This window comes from Gopherus evgoodei, chromosome 3 (genome assembly GCF_007399415.2).
Source record: "Gopherus evgoodei ecotype Sinaloan lineage chromosome 3, rGopEvg1_v1.p, whole genome shotgun sequence".
NCBI classification, from domain to species: Eukaryota; Metazoa; Chordata; order Testudines; family Testudinidae; genus Gopherus; species Gopherus evgoodei.
The window spans coordinates 120,449,878-120,473,983 of NC_044324.1; the positions used below are offsets into that span (position 1 = coordinate 120,449,878).

The 24,106-nt window shown below is 40.9% G+C and overlaps 1 protein-coding gene across 11 annotated transcripts in view; it reads left to right on the forward strand.

The window, feature by feature from the left end:
• The window catches only part of UTRN (utrophin), a 638,628-nt gene that overhangs the window by 597,467 nt on the left and 17,055 nt on the right, over positions 1 to 24,106 (forward strand). For all 11 annotated transcript variants that reach the window (XM_030556487.1, XM_030556489.1, XM_030556490.1 and 8 more), the window contains 3 exons: positions 7,295 to 7,360; positions 17,153 to 17,311; positions 17,739 to 17,982. In XM_030556487.1, coding sequence (XP_030412347.1) covers positions 7,295 to 7,360; positions 17,153 to 17,311; positions 17,739 to 17,982 — 469 coding nt within the window. The remainder of the gene's footprint in view (positions 1 to 7,294; positions 7,361 to 17,152; positions 17,312 to 17,738; positions 17,983 to 24,106) is intronic.

Below are 24,106 nucleotides of genomic sequence, written 5' to 3' on the forward strand. Positions count from 1 at the left end.
TCTGTCTCCAGGATGCAGGGCAAACGGTTCTGGATCTTTATGAAACCTGGTAGGCATTTGTTGTAAAACTAGCAGTTTTTTCTCAGGATATTCAAATGTCTACTTTCTGCTACTTCCAACACACAAAAGAGCTAACAAAACATTGCACTGTCAGTGTCGATGAGGTTGGAGTGTATAGAATTTTCTGACAGATTTCAAGATTTCCAGCAATTTGGCCCAATGCTTTCTTTTCTAATTAAACCTGAAAAGTTCAATGAAATCAACTTGGATTTGTCTATATTTCAGTGGATGGATGTTGAAGATTTCAAAATGCAGTTCATTCAGTTAAAAAGCTTAGAATTGTGGGCATCAAAGTTTGTAGATCTGCAGAGTGCACTTGAAGCTAGTGAAAGAGATCATCGGACCTCTGTTCTGACCTGCTGGACATCCCTGCCAGTGAAGTTTAATTGGATCACACTAAATTGAGAAGATCTGTGTTTTAATTTAATTTTAAATGAAGCTTCTTCAACATTTTAAAAACCTTATTTACTTTACATACAGCAATAGTTTAGTTATATAATATAGACTTATAGAAAGAGACCTTCTAAAAACATTAAAATGTATTACTGGCACACGAAACCTTATATTACAGTGAATAAATGAAGACTTGGCACATCACTTCTGAAAGGTTGCCAACCCCTGTTCTAGACTGTCTTTTTCTGCTGACTGGTATCAATAATTCTGCACATGTCATAACTCTAAAAATATCAGTGCCAAGGTGTTATAAAAGGAGCATTTATCTTCTTTATATCTTCTAGTGTCTCCTGCATTACACCAAATAATTGTTAGAATTTTAATCTTAAACAGAACTCTGGGTATTGTCTTGCCCTTTAATACTCACCATTTCTCAGTGGTGGCTGCGTATCAGAACAGGGATATAATTTAAAGCAGTAAAGGGTCTGGTCCAAAACCCATTGACATCAATTAATTTCAGTGCTCTTTGGATCAGACCTTAAATTTTCAGAGGTGCTCAAGTTTTAGCCATTTGTTGACCACTGACCTTTACATAAAAGCCAGATTTGTAAAACTTTTGGTCGGGATCAAGGGGGAATCCCCCAGCAGTGATGAAGGGGATGGAGCCCCCATACTTGAGTGTCTAGAGGATGATGATCCCCTAGGTAAGAGAGAAAATTTAAAATAATCTCTGGACTCAACTCCCCACTCTGGATGGAAAGATGGCAGCTCAATAACTAGGGCAGAGCCAGGCCCGGCACCAGGGTTTCTTGCGTCCTAGGTGCACGGGCATTTCGCCACCCTCCGCGCTGATCCTGCGGCTCCGGTGGAGCTGCCGCAGTCATTCCTGCGGATGATCCGTTGGTCCGTAGCTCCGGTGGATCTGCCGCAGGCATGCCTGCAGGCGGTCCACTGGAGCCGCGCGAGCAGCCGACCGTCCGCCCGCCCGCCCGCAGGCATGACTGCGGCAGCTCCACCAGAGCCGCGGACCAACGGACCCTCCACAGGCATGCCTGCGGCAGGTCAACCGGAGCCGCCTGCTGCCCCTCCCCGGCAAAATGCCGCCCCCCCGAATAATCCTGGCGCCCTAGGCGATTGCCTAGGCTGCCTAAATGGTAGCTCCGACCCTGGGCAGAGTCCAGGAGGACCCTCACTCCAGAAGGAGAAATGGTGGTTCAGTAACTCGGGCAGCCTAGTTACAAGGCCATCATCACTCATTCTGGAGCAGGCCCAGAAGCAGAAGATGTAGAGGAGACAGCATGAAGAGGTGGCACCTTCCTCCACCTCTTCTGCTTCTAGGTCTGCTCCAGAAGGAGAGATGGCAGTTTGGTAATCTGGGTTCCCCGGGGTCTTCCCAGGTTACCAAGCCATCATGACTCATTCTGGAATGGGGAGCTGGATCAGAAGTTCTAGAATGATTTTCTGGCTCCAAAAGGAAATTCCAGGACTCTGTTCTGGCACAGCTTGAATGTTGGTATGGCAACTTTCTTCTCTGGGGCTGGGAGGTGCCAGTGCAGCCCCAGAATATGGGTGGGGCATGGGAGCCATGGGCCCATGTAGCCAGACAGTATAGATATTTATGAGAGTTGCACTGAACTAAAATTTCCATCCATATGTTTTGAAAATTTGGGGATACTTTCTTAAAGTCATTTAAAAATTTGTTTTATCAATGCTTTTTAGTAAGTACCAATGTCCTCCCTGTCTCTCTGGTCCAGAACCAGGGAGACTCTTCGACTGTTCCCTGTCCCTTCCCCCAAACATGGAGACCATATCCGAACCTCTGTAAGAATAATTTCTTCCTGTCAACAAAGCTAAAACTCTTGTCCTCATCATTTCCCAAAATCCTCCTCCAACACACAGCCACAAATATAATTTCCCATACCTATCACTCTGTGTCCCCTCCCTCTTCCTTTTGAATCTCTTATCTGACTCCCGCATTTTTCCATCACATCAGGTTCAAATTTCTTGTCCTCACTTTCATGGCTCTTTGTAATGCTGCCCTTATTTATCTATCTGCTTTTTTCTCGCATTATGTCACTCCCTCTGCCATGTGACCATTGACACCTCATTAGTCCACTTTTTCCACAACTATCCTCATATTTTCGCCCACTATGTCTATTTGAGGAGTTTTGTACACTGTAATGATAGACTTTATGTGCTGTTAACAACTGTTCCAAACACGTCTTCACAAGACTAAAATAACTGAGGGGAGAAAGTATGATGTAGAGCACAGGCCTGGGAGTCAGAGGATCTGGGTCTATTCCTAATGTTGCTACTGAGTTGCTGAGACACCTTGGGCAAGTCACTAAATCACTCTGTGCCTCAGCTTGCCCACCTATGAAATAGTGATAGTTATGCCACTTCTCTATTTTACAGGGGTGTTTTGAAGTTAAATTTATAATTTTTTGTCAAGGCCATAGAGATGCTTACATGGGAAATGTTACAGAAGGTCACTAGCATTGTTATTACTGCAGGCTTATTCAATGTTAGCTAATGCTGAAGATCTACAGGAGATCGTCTAGAAATAGGTTGGCATTCAGATAATTCTCTATCAGTTAAAAACTTGACTTCCAAATACACAATCCAGTCTAGATAGTGCTATTCCATCACATGTTATACCGTGTCTCCACTTCAGTGGAATAAGGTGACGAAGAATATCAAGGGTCCTTTATCTCATAATAGGTTTTCCTTCATTGCTTCTAATCTTTACAAAGAAGGCTAATTCGTTTACAGATTAAATAATTTGCTCTCAGACAAAAAAGAAAACTAACAAAAATGAGCCCATGGGGCAGTGCACACTATTTTTTTCTTCAGCTCAAAGATGTCTATATAATGTAAGTGGTAATACTTCTTTATAGTGAATGCCATAGTAGCTTGCTTAGGATCCTAAAAATTAGAAAAGGAAAAGAAAGGTTATTTGGTCCAACTCCTTGGGGACAGAGGTAGTTCAGGTTTCAGGTAAGCCAAATTGTACATCATACTGATCTCTGAACAGGCAGTACTCCTGGCATGAGGAGGGAATTTCACTTTCCTGAGGTCAGTATAAGTTTGATGAAGCCTTCTGAATGATCAAGATACAAAAGGAGCACTTAAAGATGATAAAGTCATTGCAGAGAAACTAAATGAATTCTTCGCTTCAGTCTTCACAGCTGAGGATGTTAGGGAGATTCCCAAACCTGAGCTGTCCTTTGTAGGTGACACATCTGAGGAGTTGTCACAGATTGAAGTGTCACTAGAGGAGGTTTTGGAATTAATTGATAAACTTAACAGTAACAAGTCACCAGGACCGGATGGCATTCACCCAAGAATTGTGAAAGAACTCAAATGTGAAATTGTGGAACTATTAATTATTAGTTGTAACCTGTCCTTTAAATTTGCTTCTGTACCCAATGGCTGGAAGATAGCTAATGTAATGCCAATATTTAAAAAGGGCTCTAGAAGTGATCCCAGCAATTACAGACCAGTAAGTCTAACATCAGTATCGGGCAAATAGTAAGAAACAATAGTAAAGAATTCAATTGTCAGACACATAGAAGAACATAACTTGTTGGGCAAAAGTCAGCATGCTTTCTGTAAAGGGAAATCATGTTTTACTAATCTAGTAGAGTTCTTTGAAGGGGTCAACAAACGTGTGGACAAGGGGGATCCTGTGGACATAATGTACTTTGATTTCCAGAAAGCCTTTGACAAGGTCCCTCACCAAAGGCTCTTACGTAAATTAAGTTGTCATGGGATAAGACGGAAGATCCTTTCATGGATTGAGAACTACTTAAGACAGGGAAAAAAGGGTAGGAAAAATGGTAAATTTTCAGAATGGAGAGGGGTAATTAGTGGTGTTGCCCAAGGGTCAGTCCTAGGACCAATCCTATTCAATTTATTCATAAATGATCTGGAGAAAGGGGTAAACAGTTGTTGTCAATGGTGTTGTCAGATGCTACCGGTGTGGTGCTCTGCTCTCTCCTTGTTGGTATCACTCGGCTGCGTGCGTGTGTTCCCTCTTTGTGCTGCCCCAGCTCTGCGCAGATAGCAGACACAGCAGACCGAAGAGAACCCCCAATGACCATAGAGTCTAGTAAGGTACGAAGGCACGTCGGCCAGGTTTATTGCCATATTGGATACAGTAGTAGTTCCCTGTAGGTTTCTTAGCCTAATTCATGGCATACTACAAATATGTATCCACGGTCAATGGAATCGGCTCAGTCAGTAGCGGGACTTTCCAGTGCCCCCTAGGCCGGCCAAAGACATCTCCCCAGGGATGCATTCTTATACACAGGTACAACAAGTTACACATCACTCCTGATGTATTGAAGTGCAACCCCTCTACGTAGCAAGGTACAACCCCTCTACATAGTAAGGTGCCGCCTCTCACCTTGTACATGTTGGTTTGATCAAAACAACTCTATCCATCATTTTACCCTTTTGCCCCTGTCATCGGGATGGGTCAGTCTGTTCCTTGTTATCTGTGTGGAATGTGCAAGTATGTGAATGTTCTGATCTCTAGTGTTCAGTGCCTTTTAGGTACGTATCTTCTTGCAGCATTAGTCCTTTCCTTGCCAGCTTCTGTGAGCAGGGCCTGCCTCTGGCTCACAGCTTAACTTTGCTTTATGTTAGCAAAGTCTTGACCATTACTTTAGTTCAGGCCTTAGGCCTCATACCAGGCCTCTGATACCAAGGTTTATATCTTAGGGCCTCCTCTTACTACAACAGTGAGACGGCAAAGTTTGCAGACAATACTAAACTGTTCAAGATAGTTGAGACCAAAGCAGACTGTGAAGAACTTCAAAAAGATCTCACAAAACTAAGTGATTGGGCAACAAAATGGCAAATGAAATTTTAATGTGGATAAATGTAAAGTAATGCACATTAGAAAAAATAACCCCAACTATGCATACAATATGATGGGAGTTAATTTAGCTACAACTAATCAGGAAAAGCAAACAGGATGTTAGGAATCATTCAAAAAGGGATAGAGAATAAGATGGAGAATATCTTATTGCCATTATATAAATCCATGGTACACCCACATCTTGAATACCTCGTACGGATGTGGTCTCCTCATCTAAAAAAAGATATACTGGCATTAGAAAAGGTTCAGGGAAGGGCAACTAAAATGATTAGAGGTTTGGAACTGGTCCCATATGAGGAAAGATTAAAGAAGCTAGGACTTTTCAGCTTGGAAAAGAGGAGACTAAGTGGGGGGATATGATAGAGGTATATAAAATCATGAGTGGTGAGGAGAAAGTGAATAAGAAAAAGTTATTTACTTGTTCCCATAATATAAGAACTAGGGACCACCAAATGAAATTAAAACAAATAAAAGGAAGTTCTTCTTCACACAGCGCACAATCAACCTGTGGAATTCCTTGCTTGAGGAGGTTGTGAAGGCTAGGAATATAGCAGGGTTTAATAGAGAACTAGATAAATTCATGGAGGTTAAGTCCATTAATGGCCATTAGTCAGGATGGGTAAGGAATGGTGTCCCTAGTCTCTGTTTGTCAGCAGGAGAGAGATCACTTGAACATTACCTATTAGGTGCACTCCTCTGGGACACCTGGCATTGGCCACTGTTGGTAGACAAGATACTGGGCTGGATGGACCTTTGGTCTGACCTAGTATGACCGTTCTTATGTTCTTATGAAAGATATTTGATTTTTCGATTGTTACTGCTGCTGTTTATTTTGTTTATTGCACACTCCAGTCATCTTTACTTCCAACATTAACTCAGTAAATCTCTTGTAACCAGGTTGAACTCCTTCAACTTCAAGTGTATATATCCAGTGCTGGAAATTCTTCTTGTCTTCTGTTTTAAACTTCAGTGATTTCTTTCATTATTTTTAGTCAGTTATTGGATTTGAAAATGTTAAGAGACATCCTTACAGTTTTGTAGACTCCAAGAGGATGGTTCTATAGAAATATTCAGTAGAGTAATAAGTGGAGTTGTCTGTGTCACCCATTAATATACACACACCATTATATGTTTCTAGAATGTCTTGTATTCCTTTTATGCAGTGAAAACTACTGAATAGATGTGAAACAATTTCTAATGCATCTTTAAAGAAACAAATAACTAAGATGATGTTTGCTCCATGAACATTAAATTTAAATGATTCATACTGTGTTCTTTCTTATTCTTTCTATAATGCTGTGCAAACTATACAATAACAAGATAACATATCTGCAAGATAGCATGACAAAAACATTTATATTCATAATTTATAAAAATGTAATACCCAAACCTTTTAGATTAATTCCATTAAAATGGGAAATACAGGCAGTGGCTCCCCACAGTTACTCTATATTAATTTATGATTTTTCCAGGAATGTGTCTGTTAATACTTTATAGGTCAGTTTGTCCATTGTGCAATAGTATTTATTTGAGCATTGCTTCAGAGGTTGCACAATGATTGTGATAATACTAAGGAAAATCTAATAGTCTTCTACTGGATTACCAAAAAATGTACTTGATGCAGATGAGTGGACAGGTAAAATTTGTTAATTCTCATAAAGTTTTCTCATAAAAGTCCATCCGTATTAGTGGTTCTTACCACTGAGCTCCATTTTCTGTGGATAAACCTATAACGTCACCATATTTTCTAGTTATGTTAAAATACTTGGAACACCTTAGTTACTAGAGTGTTTTTGTTATCCATCCATATTGTCTTTTCTATGAACTGCCAGCAGTTTAGGGGTTCAACCCTCAGCACCTGCAAGAATTGGCATATCTGAAATATTCTCAAATAGAATGATCCCAGTCTGATTTCTCCGCATGATCTCCCAAAGTCACATTTCTCTTTTCTTTCAGGCTGGCTCAAATGGAAAGGACCAATGGCTCCTTATTGATGGATAGCAGCTCCACCACAGGAAGTGTGTAAGTAAATCATGCAATTAGAGCTACTGGGAAAGGCCAACTCATTTGATTATAAATGTCTAATTAATATAATCTTCATTGGTTGCGGTGCTGAATTTTAGTCCCAATCAAAGTAGATAATAAATGGGACCCAGAAAAGCCTGCATAAATTTCATGCTTCCAAACAGTAATGGTATAAATTGGCAGTGTTTGTTTAGCTTGATGTGTCATTTAGTGAAGTGGTTCTACCTCAAGAAATTGGGTCATTTCAGCTGAAAGGCACATAAAAATTCATTCTAGTTTGTCTCTTTCCTAGCTTGGCCCATTAATTTAAAAGAAAAAAGTTATTCAGTAGAAGAATATACAGTGCTAGAACAGTGTCGTTACCTATGCAGAACAAATACATTGATTTTGCTGGCTATTGGCTCATCTACATGTAGACATACTTACTAAAAAGACCACATTCTTATTAGCATTATGGGATGTTTTGCTTGTGAAATGTTTTAATTGATATTAAATGTGCTGAATAAAAAAGAAAGATACCAAATTCCTGATAGATTAAATAGGAATAATTTTTCATTGTTAAGCAAAAATATTTGAAAAATTTAGGTCTTTGCCAAGACCCAAATTGTGAGCTTTGTGAACTATTCAAGCATAGCAAGATAGATCCTGGCTCTTTTTAGGTATTTGTGATATTATGACCTCTTGCAGGGCAAACACAGATCTTTGTTGTTCGACTTTCATTAGGTAGAAAGCTCTGTCATTTTTAAAATGAATTAATTTATTATTTTAAATCCTAATCATGTATTGCGTTTAAGTATGAATTTCATTAGTGATTAGAGATTGCAAAAAGTTTGTTTCAAAGAAACATTTAAGTTTAACTTGATGTCTTCTCCATACTCCTGCACACTTGGCACGCTCTCACTCTCATTTTATAATGTTAATGCGTATATTTCACAATGGTATTAATCAACAGTATGTCACAGGTTTACTCTATACACTTTTATAATACAGTAATATAATATACAATTAGTTGATTCATTTGCTTATCATTTGAGATTCAGACCCTCTTTGTATAGCCCTGTAAACCTTTGAAATGTATTCTTCTGTAGCATTTCCCAAGCTAAAGTTTCTCTCTTTTGCTGGGGTATGGGCAGCATGCTGTCTTCTTCCCCACTTGCTAGCTTTATTTACCTTCTACGTAAATATACCTTCATTGTCTCCACTGACAAGCAAGAGCGCATTCTTTGTCTAAGGCAGATTGGGCTTGTGCATTGCTTTCCAAACACATTTTAAGAACATAATTCTAGTACATGTTTATTACTCTTTGTACACGCCCTAATGATTATCAGTATCAGCATCTTAACCAGTTTGTATATGATACCTTATATGAAATCTTTTAGATTCAGATTATGACGATAGTGTGTTGGGTATAGTGAGTATGTCAGGCTTGACAAGACTTGATGACACAGAGTGGTGAATGGGCCTCTGTCGCAGGTCCATTGTAAATATAGAAGACATCTGTGAAATTCAGCTCCAGATCCCAGTTCATGCCCTGAACTTCTGTAATACCTGGAATTTTGGTTCAGGCCCATCTGTAGGTTATTTTAGATAAAATATACCATAGAAATGAAATCTCTGTATGTGAATAACCTGAACTTTATGGGGTGGCTGAAATTTAGGTCAAAATTTCATCTCAGGCTCTTCTAATATAAACATATCTGGGCAAAATCTCTCTATCTTAATGCATTCTGCTGGGCCTCAGGAGATAATTGCTGATTTGTAAATCAAATTCTGTACTTCTCATAATCAGAACTCTGTTCTTTGATATTATTTTATTGGTCCCTGAGAGTCCTTCAGTTTATTGCAAACTCATAATAGGGGCAAAGTCACTTTTAACATTGAAAAATTCTGGAACATGTTGTATGGTTCAGAGGTCATTTTTCAGAGAATTTGCTTTTTCTTCTCTGTCTTATCCTGGACTTCACTATAATTTCTGTTTTGCCTGAAACTCAGTTCTCATAACCTGACAATATAACATGAAGTTCACTAAAATATAAACATTTTCCTCATTTAAAGCCATATTAGCAAGTTTTAGAAAGCATCGAAAGTGTCCAGTACAGAATGTCCAAAATGTCCCTAAAACAAGCAAAATATTAGGATCTTCCTGATGTAAAGGAGAGGAGAATTTTTTTCCTTCATAGCCTTTGCTACAGTACATTCTGGAAGAATATTCTAACATTTGGACAAGAGTGTCCCTGTTAATTTTTCTTCTAGATTAATTTTGGTTTTAGCTAGGGCTGTCGATTAATCACAGTTAATTTATGTGATTAACTAAAAAAAATTAATTGCAATGAAAAAAATTAATCACAGTTCATCGCACTGTTAAACAATAGAATACCAATTGAAATTTATTAAATATTTTTGGATGTTTTTCTACATTTTCAAATATATTGATTTCAATTACAACACAGAATCCAAAGCATACAGTACTCACTTTATATTCTTTTTATTGCAAATATTTGCACTGTAAAATGATAAATTGTATCAAATTTCAGTTCACCTCCTACAAGTACAGTAGTGCAATCTCTTTATCATGAAAGTGCAACTTACAAATATCATTTTTTGTTACATAACTGCACTCAAAAACAAAACAATGTAAAACTTTAGAGCCTAGAAGACTACTGATTCTTACTTCTTGTTAAGCCAATAGCTAAGCAAAACAAGTTTGTTTACATTTATGGGAGATAATGCTGCCCACTTCTTAATTAGAATGTCACCTGAAAGTGAGAACAGGCATTCACGTGGCACTGTTGTAGCTGACATCCCAAGATATTTATGTACCGGCTGCGCTAAAAATTCATATGCCGCTTCATGCTTTGGACGTTGTTCCAGAGGACGTGCCTCCATGCTGATGACACTCATTAAAAAAAATGTTGTTAAATTTGTGACTGAACTCCTTAGGGGAGAATTGTATGTCTCCTGCTCTGTTTTACCCACATTCTGCCATATATTTCATGTTATAGCAATCTTGGATGGTGACCCAGTACATGTTGTTTGTTTCAAGAACATTTTCACTGTAAATTTGACAAAATGCAAAGAAGATACCAATGTGAAATTTCAAAAGATAGCTACAGCACTTGACTCTTGAGTTAAGAATCTGAAGTGCCTTCCAAAATCTGAGAGAGATGAGGAGTGGAGAAGTCTTAAAAGAGCAACACTCTGATGCAGAAATTACAGAACCCAAACTGCCAGAAAAAGAACATCAACCTTCTGCTGGTGGCATCTGACTCAGATAATGAAAATGAACATGCATCAGTCCACACTGCTTTGAATCGTTATCTAGCAGAACCTGTCACTGGCATGGACATGTCCTCTGGAATGGTGGAAGCATCAAGAGACATATGAATCTTTAGCACATCTGGCATGTAAATATCTTGCCATGCCCACTAGAACAATGCCATGCAAATGCCTGTTCTCACTTTCAGGTGCCATTGTAAACAAGTAGCAGGCAGCATTGTCTTCTGGAAATGCAAACTAACTTGTTTGTTTGAGCGATTGGCTGAACAAAGTAGTAGGACTGATTGGACTTGTAGGCTCTAAAGTTTTCCATTATTTTATTTTTGAATGCAGGGATTTTTTTGTACATAATTCTACATTCAAAAATAAAACAATATAAAACTTTAGAGTCTACAAGTCCAATCAGTCCTCCTTCTTTGTTCAGCTAATCGCTCAAACAGTGAAAGGAGAGAAAATTTTTGACAATGCTGTTGAACTTTCAGGATTTTGCTATTTCTCACAGCAACGCTAGGCTAAAGGGGGAAATATAATTATCAACAGCACATTCAGGTTAGTGCATAAGATTTAATTTATTATCTGGTTTTCTCAATCAGATAGAATCATGAATACACCAGAGCTCAGAATGATTCTGTCAGAAAGACTTGATCTTTTTTTAGAGCTTAGACAATGTATACACACCTATTTAAAGACATTCTCTCTCTCTCTCTCTCTCTCTCTCTCACACACACACACACACACACACACACACACACACACACACACACACACACACACACACACACAGAGAGAGAGAATGGCATGTTTCAAGTGCAGATTTCCATGGCTTGTTACGTGAGATGCACCTCTCTTAATTTTGACCTTCCTGCAGCTCATTTTTACATCTTAGTGCTGTCATTCTGCTAAATGGGGCAGGCACTAAAATTACAGTGCAGTCTGATAACTTCTCCATCTTCATGATCCTGATTTTGAATCAAAGTAAGCTGAAAATCTTCAGTGGAATAACTACTGAAAAAGGCTGAGGAGTTAATTTTGATGCTTTGCTTTTATTCTGGTTGTTGCCTACCATCCCCTATCAGTTCTGGAGAGGAAAGCGAAATGGATTCTCAATATCAAAAGGTTTGTTTGCCAGAGTGCATTTGCTGCTTCCTTGTCTTGTAGGCCATTCTGTCATCATGAAACCCTGAATTAAAACTCCAGTGCCACTAATAGATCTATCTTAATTACTGTCATGAGGTTTGTTAGTGCAGACACAAGGTCCTGCCTTTCAGACCAATAATTTAGCAAGGCAGACAGAAGGTTGAGGGGAGAAATACATAGCAAAGATTCATCTTTTCCTGAAATAGATTTCTTCCTTTATCTGGTGTTCATTGAACAGGAATGTTATCTGTAAGAGTATGCTGCTTATAATGGACAAATCAATACTTCCAATCTTTGTCCTCTATATTCCTTGTGGGGTAGCCACAGTGAGAGAGAAGTGGAGCAAATCTCCTCTGTCCTGAATGAATATGATTGTGGAGTTTGAAATAAAAAAAAAATTACTGGATTTTTTTTTCGCCAGTTTGTATTTATCTGTTGCAGTCACACCAGCTAGTAGCAGTACCGTGAGGGTTCTGTCAACAATTATCATTTTTAAATTTCATTTTTCAGTGTCTTATAAATGTTATGTAAAAATTCACAGATTACACAGATTATTAAGTCATACCAGAAATGACAGAACAGGACTTTAACATATAAAACTCAACTTTGGAAGCACTTTTAAAAAAAGTTCTATTTTAGATGTCAGTGCTTAATGAATAAACTTGTAATTTAGACAGTGCCTTTTTGGTCTCCATTTATTTAAAAACTAATTCAAGTAGCCGAATGGAAATATTTGACTTCGTGTATCACCTGAACTTTTCACAAAAATGTCTCTCTCTTACCATAAGGATATCTCTGCACTTCAAAATGATGCCATTTGTTCACACTTATCAGTTAAATGTTGCACTTATCAGTTAAATGAATATTTTAGACAATCTTTTTTTGAAAAACCCAAACCTGATTTCACAATGTTCTGTCTCTTCGATCTGGTTCAGTGTTGTGTTGTGGCACTCACTGCTCATTTGAGGTCTAAGGCTAGAATTGCCAATATTTCTCAGCATGTCCAAGAACCTGCCGGTTTGAGGGCGGTGATTCTGTATGGCTTCCAGGATTTTAAGAAACCCTACAAATATTCTACGGCTTCATGCAACATCATAATTTGAAATACACTTAAACAATAATCTTAGTTATAACTAGAGAATATTTTTAAGGTGGATAAAAGAAGAACATTGGCAAGTTACTGCAGTTTTTCACTATTGTTTTAGGATCTTATCCAAAGTCTGTTCAGGTCAATAGAAAGATTCCTACTGGTCTTTGAATCAGGCCTTTAGTTTGTAACTAGGCTACTGAAAAACAAGCAATTATGAGTTTCGCTGAGATAGGAGAGTAGCTGGAGCAGAAAGGAGCAAGAGGCTTGTTTTTGTAGGTTAAGAAGAAAGAAAAAACAACCTGCACATTGATCTCTTTCTACACTTGACAGCACTGTTCATCAATAAGGCTAAGTCACAGACAATACAGGTCATGAGCAATAAAGAAAATTTTCACTGGACCCTGTGACCTATCTGTGGCTTTTACTAAAAATATGGAGGACAAAATGGAGAACTGTGGGGTCCCCATATCACCCCAGGGGCCCCAGCTCTGAGCTTGCAGGGTCCCCCCACCACCCGTGGGTCGAGCTCAGGGCACTGTCGCCACCCATGGTGGCTCCAAGTTCCGGGGCACCCCTGCCACCCACAGCAGTGGGGAGCTCCTGGGGGCCCCACTGCCCGCAATGTTCAAGAGCTTTGGGGCATCCCTGCACCTGCTGAGAGATTATTACACAAAACAGGAGCGTAGAGGAGTTTCTCATCTCTACTCAGTTTTTAATTCTTGTAAGGTAAATGATGCATATGGACTGAAACAGCATGAATTGAAACAATGGCCAGGACTGTCACATGATATAGATGGAATTGGTGGTTTTTCACTTTGTGTTACTTAACATAAAAGTATTTGATTAAAAACCCCAAACTTTCATATCTTAACAACAAGGAGTAAATCAAGCTAGAGTCAAGAAGTGGAAGCCCGCGTAACAGGGTTTACAGTGAGTAGTTTACTTATACTCAACCAAAGAAATATCAGAGATATTTTCATTTTACTCTAACATAGGAGCCAAAGAGGTGCTGGAAGCAACTACTCAATGAGCTTACACCAGTTAGTTCTTAGTAGAAGCGATCCTCTAATAAAGAGCGGAAAACTACTGCATATGTTTGTGGATATTTTGGCATTGTCTCTAGGAGGTTACCTAATAGCCATGGTCTTTTGTACAGATTTTGCTGCGTATGCAGTGAACTATCAAGAAACACCCTTGCCTCAGTAGTGTACCCAGTTGAAAAAGATTTAACATACATACACACTCAATTTATGTTTACAATTCTCATTAGCACTTATATCCATTGGTAAGAATAGAGGATGGTTTAATGTATCTTTGAGGAGTTATTGCTATCCATAAAGGTCACTTGTAATTCACATATACGAGTGTTTAACTCCTCTTGATTAGCAACCACCACAACTGTAGTTTGTCTCATCAAAGCAGTCTGTTTTTAAGCAGTTATTTTTCAAATCATTAAAATGTGACTGTACATTTGAATATTCTGGGATGAATGATGTTACATAAGTAAGTGTGTTGTTTATTTGCCATATTCTATAAAAAAAAGGCCTCTTCAAATGTTCCATTACATTTGATTTCAAAAATAAGTATTTTCCATATAATCAGTTGTCATGTTAAGTCTGCCCATTATAGGGCACTGGCTCAGGTTACTTTTGGTTATGTTCATTGCACCATTGATTGGATCAAGGAGTTATTGGTTAGTTCATTGACGAAAAAGTCAGAACAAGAGATAAATGTTGTAGATGAGAAATAGTTTGTGTATCAGGATGCGACTGTTTATCTAAATTAGACCCAACTAAGTTGTATGTTCATTTTTAAGAAAAGGAAACTTCCAAGTATCTGTTTTAACTCCAGTTAGTATTTTTATTGTCTCATGAAAAGAATTCCAGTAAGTTTATTCCAAAATAGGTGTCTGAGTGAGACAAGGACTTCCCTCTTTGGGAAGGCAGAGTTCAATACTAGGAACATTTTGCAGAGGTTTTTGTGTAATAGCCTAAGACAGATGTTAGCATAAGAATACTCCCAGCTGTAGAGTTATGCTGGGTGAATTTTAACTGTTTCAATAAAAAAAGGGTGAGAATTTATTATTCCTAATAAATGTCCAAAATGCAACCGTTAAACTAAAGAATGTTGGAGACATGGATAATGGAAGGAGATGGCTATAAATTCAATAGTAAATAGTTTATGGTTTATCTTTTTATCTTTCAGAAGTGTGGATTATTTTTAAAGAAATTGGTTTTTATTTTCACACACAGAACTGTCATATCTTTTTGCTGCTGCCACGACCTGCGCTAGGGGTTTTAGCGCCCTAGGCGCACGGCAATTTTGCCACCCTGTGCCCTGGTCCCACGGCTCCGGTAGAGCTGCTGCAGTCGTGCCTGCGGAGGGTCTGCTGGTCCGCAGCTCCGGTGGAACTGCCACAGTGGTGCCTGCGGGAGGTCCACCGGAGCCGCAGGAGCAGCCGACCATCTGCAGGCACAACTGCAGCAGCTCCACCGGAGCCGCGGACCCTCCGCAGGCACAACTGCGGCAGGTCCACCGGAGCCGCCTGCCGTCCCCTCCGGCAAAATGCTGCCCACCAATAATCCTGGTGCCCTAGGTGATTGTCTAGGCCACCTAAATGGAAGCGCCGGCCCTGGCTGCTGCCCATCTTCTCCCATGTACAAAGAAGTTAGCCGTATCACTCCTATTCTCATGGAAGAACACCAAAACAAACAAAGAACACCCTCTGCTGATTTCAAACTATCCTCCTAGTGTGAAATCCTAGGCCCCACTGAAGTGGCAAAGTACTCATTGACTTCAGTGGGCTAGGCTTTCACCCCTAGTATCAAAACAGCCCTCTTTCCATCCACTATCAGATTAGATGCAGCCTACCTCGCAAGTCTTGTCCTCTTGTTCCCTGTCCCTTCTCTTTCTTCTCCCTGTTCAACACCTAGCACTGTACTCTCCCACATTGTCAGAACATCTGGTGCAGGAACTCTCTCCTCTGTGATTAGTTCCCATCTAGAATTTTCTTTCCATCTCTCTCTTTCACTCTCTTTGACTTTGCCAAATGTTATCTCAAAACATATCTGTAAATGTTAATGTGTTTCTTCCTATGTGATTATTCATTCTTTAATGAAGTACAGTTTGTCTGACAGATGCTATACAGAGTAAAGTATTGCAGCTTTTGTTTGTAAGCAGATGCGTAAAGATTGGAATTTATCAGGAATGTTCTCTAGTGTTCCAGCTGTTGTGATTCAGCAGTTTCTCTTTAAAGAAGAGAATGAATTTAGAGACTGTATCTTCTACCTCCTATCCATCTGAAGATTGTTAGGGAGAAAAGGCAGGATCATTTAATAGACTTAGAAAGGGATGGGAAAGGATGATGCGTCTAGAAAAGCAGGTTCAGCTGAACAGTAATAGCCATTACTGGATCCCTCAGGTCCTCGATACCTCCTACCACAAGATAATTTCTGCTCTGGTCAGAAGAATCTAGCTACTTCCTTCAAAGAACCTAAGCACGTTTCCTATGTGAGAACCACAATCTTAAGAAATGGACGACAAAAAGACCAATTCGTAACCTATGTGTGTTATACTTATAAAAATTTCATGGAATCTTTTATAAGCAGAACATGTTTCCTCTTTAATGTCACAACCAATCCACTTTGCGAAGCACACTGATCTTTCTGTATCTCTGATTTTTTTAAGCCTATGACCATGCTAAGATATCTGTGAACATTCCCATGTATAATTTTTACTAGGTGTATTGAGCATGTAAAATGAATGTCTAGCATTTTCTCTCCCATCTCTCAAAGTACACTCATTGTCAGGTGTTTGTTCTGAAAATGCACAACTGCTGCAAAAGACACCAAATAGTAGCTGATTTTTTTTTTGACCAAAAAAAAAAAAAGTACTTGAAATCAGTCATTATTAACTTACACCATTTCAGCTTCTTGGATTTTTGGTTTCTTTTAGAGGTATCACCAGCCATTGTGCTGTGTGTGTGTGCATTTAAAATAAACTGGCTTTACACTAATACAGAACATCTTTCTTTTTCATTTGGATTTTTTAATCCTGCAGGATATTTATGCCTGGAGCGAGTCAGAACAAATACTGATATGTATAGTTCACCCACACATAACTGACAGCTCTGTCCCAAACTCTTGGAGATTAACTTACCTCTGTGCAAGCCTTTTTTAAAAAGATATACTTAGCAAAGCTGTTAGATCATTGGCTAATTTATATTTCCAGTAGTATCAAGTACATTTACATGAGCTATTTCCATCTATGTTGCTTTGTTACTCTAGAGAGGATGAACATGCCCTCATCCAGCAGTACTGTCAAACTCTGGGAGGAGAATCACCTGTGAGTCAACCGCAGAGTCCTGCACAAATCCTGAAGTCAGTGGAAAAGGAAGAACGAGGGGAGTTGGAGCGCATCATTGCCGACCTCGAGGAAGAGCAAAGGTTTTGTCATCTTCCTGTGCAACGTCTGAACTGGCATTTCATTAACTGTGTTTTAATCATGCACCATACTGCATAATTGTTGTTCGGACAAAATGAGAAAAGGGCCTAAAATGGGCACTGGAGTCAGTTTCTGGTGAAAACTGGATCAGAGCGTTAGCTCTTCACAATGGCCCTTTGTAAGTTAAGTTGTTGGGCCTGTGATCAGACAGTCTAACAAAGTAGCAATTTCACTCCTACTTGTTTGTGCTGCAGCTGTCTAATTTATCATACACTTTGGAGCATAGACTTTATCTTGGTATAGGGTAGTTAAGCTCCACATATATAGATAATGAAAAGATTCACTGAATTAGGGGAACTATATTAAATTATGTTGTCATGTATGCTGTCATAAAATGTAATCTCCTTTTTCTCTTTATAATTGTATTAGGAGCCTCCAGGTGGAATACGAGCAGCTAAAGGAACAGCATCTTCAGAGAGGAATAAACCCTCTTGCCTCCCCTCCAGACTCCATTGTATCTCCCCAGCACACTTCTGAAGATGCTGAGCTCATTGCTGAGGCCAAACTCCTAAGGCAGCACAAAGGTCGTTTGGAGGCCAGAATGCAAATATTGGAAGATCACAATAAACAGCTGGAGTCTCAGCTTCACCGGCTACGACAGCTGCTTGAGCAGGTACAATAAGTAGCAGTGCCCTTCCGCAACTCTCATGCTTGTGAGGTGGCATTCATGTCAGCGTTGAATTTTTTTGCATTAAATGCAAATGCATTGAATGTTTTGTGGACATTTCTCCCTTAATTATCTTACTCTGTTGCCTTCAGTTTTATTGATAGGGTGGAAAAGGGTGTATATTTTTCTACCTTCAGTTATAAATATATTTGCTATAGCAAAAAACAAAACCTAAAGCAAAATGATGCTTCAAAAATCCTCCATCAATGAAGCCTGTCACATGAAGCAAATAAAACATTTTCTATCCCTAAAACTGCCAGTTTTGGCACCCTCCTGCCAATAACCACATAATAATCCGGCATGTTCAACATGCTAATAATATGGCTGGCTGGCTTGATTGATCGATTTACAATGTCTTTCCAAGAGCTCAAGTTACTTTTGACATCTATAAATGTTTCAGAACGACTTAAATAACAAAAATAAGTACAGCAATTTTCTCAAAACAAATAAAAAGTGAGGACAAAATATCCCTCTCCCCCTCCAGCCAGTGGGCCCTAGCCACACAATACACCTGCCTAGCCCTTCTGTCTCTTCTCCTTATCACTCCTTTCCTCGACGCTTGGTCTGGCTGTTAAAGTTGGGCACTGCACCATTGCTCAGAATTACAGTGATAGAGAGGACCAAGAGATTTGTCTCTCAGACAGTGAAGAAATTAATTCCTAAGGAAAGTGGGGAAAACTAGACAATTCCTTCACTAGCTCTTTTGAGTAGCACATATATACATCTGGTATGTGCAGTAAAATGATGGTGTAGCTACAACTGAATGTTGCAGTACAGAAACTTACCACTTTCTTGAAAGTGCTAATAACTATGGGTGGGTTTTTTGATTCTTGAAATGTGCACACACAGCTTCTATAGATTGCAAGTCTTGTCTAGGTGCAGAAAAAGCTGTAAAAGCTTTTAAGCATTGTTTTGATTGCACTGTTTTGGATCTGGAGACTTAAGAAATTTGCAGAGACAATGCATCACCTTTCCCTTCTAGATCACCAGTTCAGATCAATTCTAGTTCCATGTGACAAATATTCCCTGTCCTAGGTGGGCCTAGTGAGTGGTCTTAATCTCGTTCCAAATGAACCAGTTGGCCACATCAGTGCATATTCCCCAACTGAGAAGTGGGTAAAGTCCATTTACTGTTACAGCTTCATTCGCTGTTGCTGTTATTTGAGCATTTTTCACCAAGACTCAAGTGGCTTAAATATTTAGGTAGGAAAATGGGAATTGATACAGTGGTTATTCTTCGAGTGATTGCTCATATCGATTCCAGTTAGGTGTGTGCGCACCGTGTGCACTGTCATCGGAAGGTTTTTCCCTCTAGCAGCACCCATCAGGTCGGCTGTGGAGCCCCCTGCAGTGGTGCCTCTATGGCACTAAATATATGACCATGCTGACCCGACGCTGCCTCAGTTACTTCTTGCTGCCAGTAGTGGTCATTGAAACTGTGGTGGCTTGCTTAGAAAGTTCTCCTCTCATTCTCCTAGCCTTTCAGTTTGCTGTAATATACACCATCATATGCCAGCAATGTCCCTCTGCTATGTACATTGGCCAAACTGGACAGTCCCTACGGAAAAGGATAAATGGACACAAATCAGATATTAGGAATGGCAATATACAAAAACCTGTAGGAGAACACTTCAACCTCCCTGGACTCTCAATAGCAGATTTAAAGGTAGCCATCCTGCAGCAAAAACACGTCAGGACTAGACTTCGAAGAGAAACTGCTGAGCTCTAGTTCATCTGCAAATTTGGCACCATCAGCTCAGGATTAAACAAAGACTGTGAATGGCTAGCCAACTACAAAAGCAATTTCTCCTCCCTTGATTTTCATACCTCAACTGCTAGAAGAGGGTCTCATCCTCCCTGATTGAACTAACCTTGTTATCTCTAGCCTGCTTCTTGCATGCATATATATGCCTGCCCCTGGATATTTCTACTACATGTATCCAATGAAGTGGGTATTCACCCACGAAAGCTCATGCTCCAATACGTCTGTTTGTCTATAAGGTGCCACAGAACTCTTTGCTGCTTTTGTAGATCCAGACTAACACGGCTACACCTCTGATACTGTAGTTTTAGTGTTAGTTGTAGTTCTAGTTCATTATTGGTGTTAGTAGAGTTTAGCTGTTGGGAATGGGATTTTCCCCTCCACCCCGACTGTTTATCTCCCCTTGGGGACTCTGGGCAAGCCTCAGTCCCAAGGGCTGAAACCCTGCAAGTCCTGCAGTAAGCCCAAACCACTGGACGACCCCCACGACACTTGTCGAAAGTGTCTGGGGGAGGCGCACCAAGCCAATAGGTGCAGGATTTGTAAAGGGTTTTGCCCTAGAACAAAAAAGGAGCAGGACTTCCATTTAAAGCAGCTCCTTATGGAGACGGCGCTGAGACTGCAATCCACCTCGGCGCAGCAACACCCAGCATAAAGTTAATTGGTGCAGAGCGCTCCAGCTTCCGTGGCAGAAGCAGCACCATGGAAAGATGCTGGGTACAGAGACCAGTGGCACCGCCACTCTCCAGTGCCAAAGTCAGTGGGAACTGTCTGGCACCGGTCCCATTCCCTGGCACCAGAGAAGCAGGGTAGGAGCAGATCTCCGCCTTCGAGACTCACTCCTTCAGAGCTGGCCAATGGGGCGTATCCCAGAGAGGAGCAGCTGGCACTGAGAGCTTTGAAGCCAGCACTGTCAATATTGGCGGGTCTGTTGAGTCCGGTGCCATTGGACTTCCCAAGCCATGTGGTGAAAGAGGTGGGGCTATCAGACACCTTTAAGGCTGTGAGGGATCTCATTGCCGTGATGGCACCATGGTCCCTTTCTCTCCACGACAAGCCTCCAGCGCCACTAAAGGCAGTACTATCCCAAGGCAAGCCGGCGATGTTGTGTCCGCCTGCATCTCCAAGGCATCGCTCGCCATTATCGACAAGGAGGCACCACTCTGAATCGCAGCACAGATCCATCTCACCACGCTGCTTGAATTCGCAGCGCCGGTTGGACTTGTGGCACCGCTGACCATCCCGGCACCAATCCCCGTCTTGACAGAAGTCCCGTTCTCGGCACCGGTCAAGGTCTCAACCTTTTCGGCAGGAAGGTCTATTCCACAGCCCCCTCAACGTCCCTACCAACCTTGTCCTAGACAGGATTTTTCTAGGAAGCACGGTAGGGATGGCAGGCAGAAACCATCCCAGCTCTTGTCCACTCAGGGCCAGGTGTGCACCTCTTTGGGCTCCAAGCAGGCCTTTTGAAGGTGCACCCAGGGACAGTATGTCAGACTATGAACCAGATCCTCAACTCTGTGTTTTCTGAACCATCTATCCCACTTCTACTGTGCTTGCTCCCAAATAACATCAGACCTCTGGGTTCTTCACACGGTAGAAGTGGACTATTCTCTCCAATTTTGCTTCTCCTCTCCCTTCCCCATCCATCTTCAGGGATCCTTCTCATGAGCAACTCCTTATCCAGAAGATGCGGGTGCTCCTCGCCGCAGGGGCAGTAGAGGAGATTCCTCAGGAGCTAAGGGACTAAGGGATTCTACTCCTGTTATTTCCCAATCCCCAAAGCCAAAGGAGGTCTCAGACCCATTCTAGGTCTGTGGGGTCTCAACAGATTCATGGTGAAGCTGGAGTTCCGCATTGTCTCCCTGAACTTGGTCATCCCCTCTATGGATTCAGGAGACTGGTTCGCTGCCTTCGATCTCCAGGACACGCAGTTTCATATATCCATACGTCCTGCTCACAGACGATACCTCAGGTTTGTGGTCAATAACAACCACTTCAAATTTATGCATTTCCCCTTTGGTCTGTCCACAGCCCTTCAGGTATTCACTAAGTGCATATCAGTTGTTGCCACCTTCCTTCACCGGAGGCAGGTGCAGGTGTATATGTAACTCAACAACTGGCTGCTCTGGGGGCACTCCAGGGACCAGGTAGAAGCGCAGATAGATATCATGAGGTCCACATTCATCAGGTTGGGCCGCCTTCTCAATGAGAGCAAGTCGATGCTGATATCAGCTCAAAGGGTAGAGTTTATCAGGGCAGTGCTGGACTCAGGTTGTGCCAGAGCATTCCTGCCAGAGATCCGTTTTCTAACTCTCAGACTCCATTCAAGGTTTCCAACAGTACCCTACCACCACAGCAAGAGCCTGCCTGAGACTACTCAGTCACATGACATCTTGTACATACATGGTACAACATGCCAGGATGCATCTCAGACCTCTCCAGATTTGGCTTGCATCAGCATACCGTCTGGGATGCGACAGTCTGGACTCTGTGGTCACTCTTCCAGGTCATGTCCTCCAATCCATGGGCTGGTGGCTCAACCAACAAGACATGTCCCTGATAATGGACGTGTCGGTGCTGGGGTGGGGCCCTCACCTAGGGAACCTTCAAACGCAGGGCCTCTGGTCTCAAGATGAGCTCTCACTCCACATCAACATCAAGGAGCTGAGAATGGTTCAATTAGCGTGACAGGTCCACTTGAGTGGTCAATGTGCAGGAGTCATGACAGACAACACAACTGCAATGTTTTGCATAAACAAGCAGGGTGACATCCATTCTTCTCCCCCTCTGTTAGGAAGCCCTTCAGCTGTGGGAGTTCTGCATTGTGCCAATTCAAGAAATTTGCAGGGCGGCGACGTGGTCCTCAGTGCACACATTTGCCACTCGTTATACCATAACCCAGCATGCTAGAGACGATGCAGCCTTTGGCCGAGCAGTGCTCCAGTCTGTCGTTCCATAACTACAACCCAACCTCCTCGGTAGGGCTTGGGAGTCACCTAACTGGAATTGATATGAGCAAGCACTCGATGAAGAAACAGTTACTCAACTTCTGTTGTTCTTGGAGATGTGTTGCTCATGTCCATTCCAGACCCACCCGCCTTCCCCTCTGTTGGAGTAGCCCGCAAGAAAGAACTGAGGAAGCACCAGGTCGGCAGGGTCATATATTGAGTGCCATAGAGGTGCCACTCCAGGGGGCTCCACAGCTGACCCGATGGGTGCTGCTAGGGGAAAAACTTTCAGACAACTGTGCACATGGCACACACATCTAATTGGAATGGATATGAGCAACACATCTCAAAGAACAACAGTTACGAGAAGTGATCCATCTAGTCCAGTATCTTAGATGACAGTGGCCATTACCTGGTGTTTCAGGGAAAGATTTTTTTAAACTTCCTTTGTAGATGGTTGTTCAGTAACATGCTCTTGAGGGAAATTTCTATTAAATTGCAGATAGTTAGTAATTAGCCTGCAACGTAAAGTATGAGGGTTTACATTCCTTAAGACTCTTTATTCTGTCCAATATAACTGTGGATATTCTTCTTATTCATATAATTGTGTAATCCTTTTGGAATCCTCATAAGCTCTTTTTCTCAATAATATCATTTGGCAATTAAGGTGAATTCTGTGTCGTGCAACAACAACAAAAATTACTTGTAGCAGGTTTGCCTTTTAATTTTATTGTGTCCTCCTTGGTTCTTTCTAACTGGGTAAATGGAAGAGCACAATTCACCTTCACTGTACAGTTCATTATTTTAAACTCATCGATCATGTCACCTCTTCTCTGACGTAAATAGATCTAAATTCCCTTTGTCTTCATATGGGAGTCATTTGATGCTTCTAATCATCGTGGCTGCGCTTTTCCAAACCATTTCTCTTTCTGCTCTTACCCTTCTTGAGGTGGGGTGGTCAGAACTGAGTGCCATGTTCAAGGTGAGGGTGTATCGCTGATTTACATAACATTTTCCATAGTTTTGGTATGCCTTTCTAAACAAACGCCTAATATTTTCTTTGCTTTTTTACCCACTACTACACACTAAACAGGTGGTTTTTAGTGAGTTGTCTACAATGACAGCTTGGTCTTTTTCCTCGATGATTCACTTACAACACATCAGTGTTTATGAATAATTCCAGTTGTACTTTCAAGGGTGCATTACTTTGTTTTATGTGAAAGATCATTAATGCATTGATTATCACCACTGGTCCTAGTGTGGATTCTTGGGACACCTCACTATTAACCTTCCATACTGACCATTTATTCCTACTTTTTCTGTCTCTTAGCCAGTTTCTAATCCATGACAAACCTTT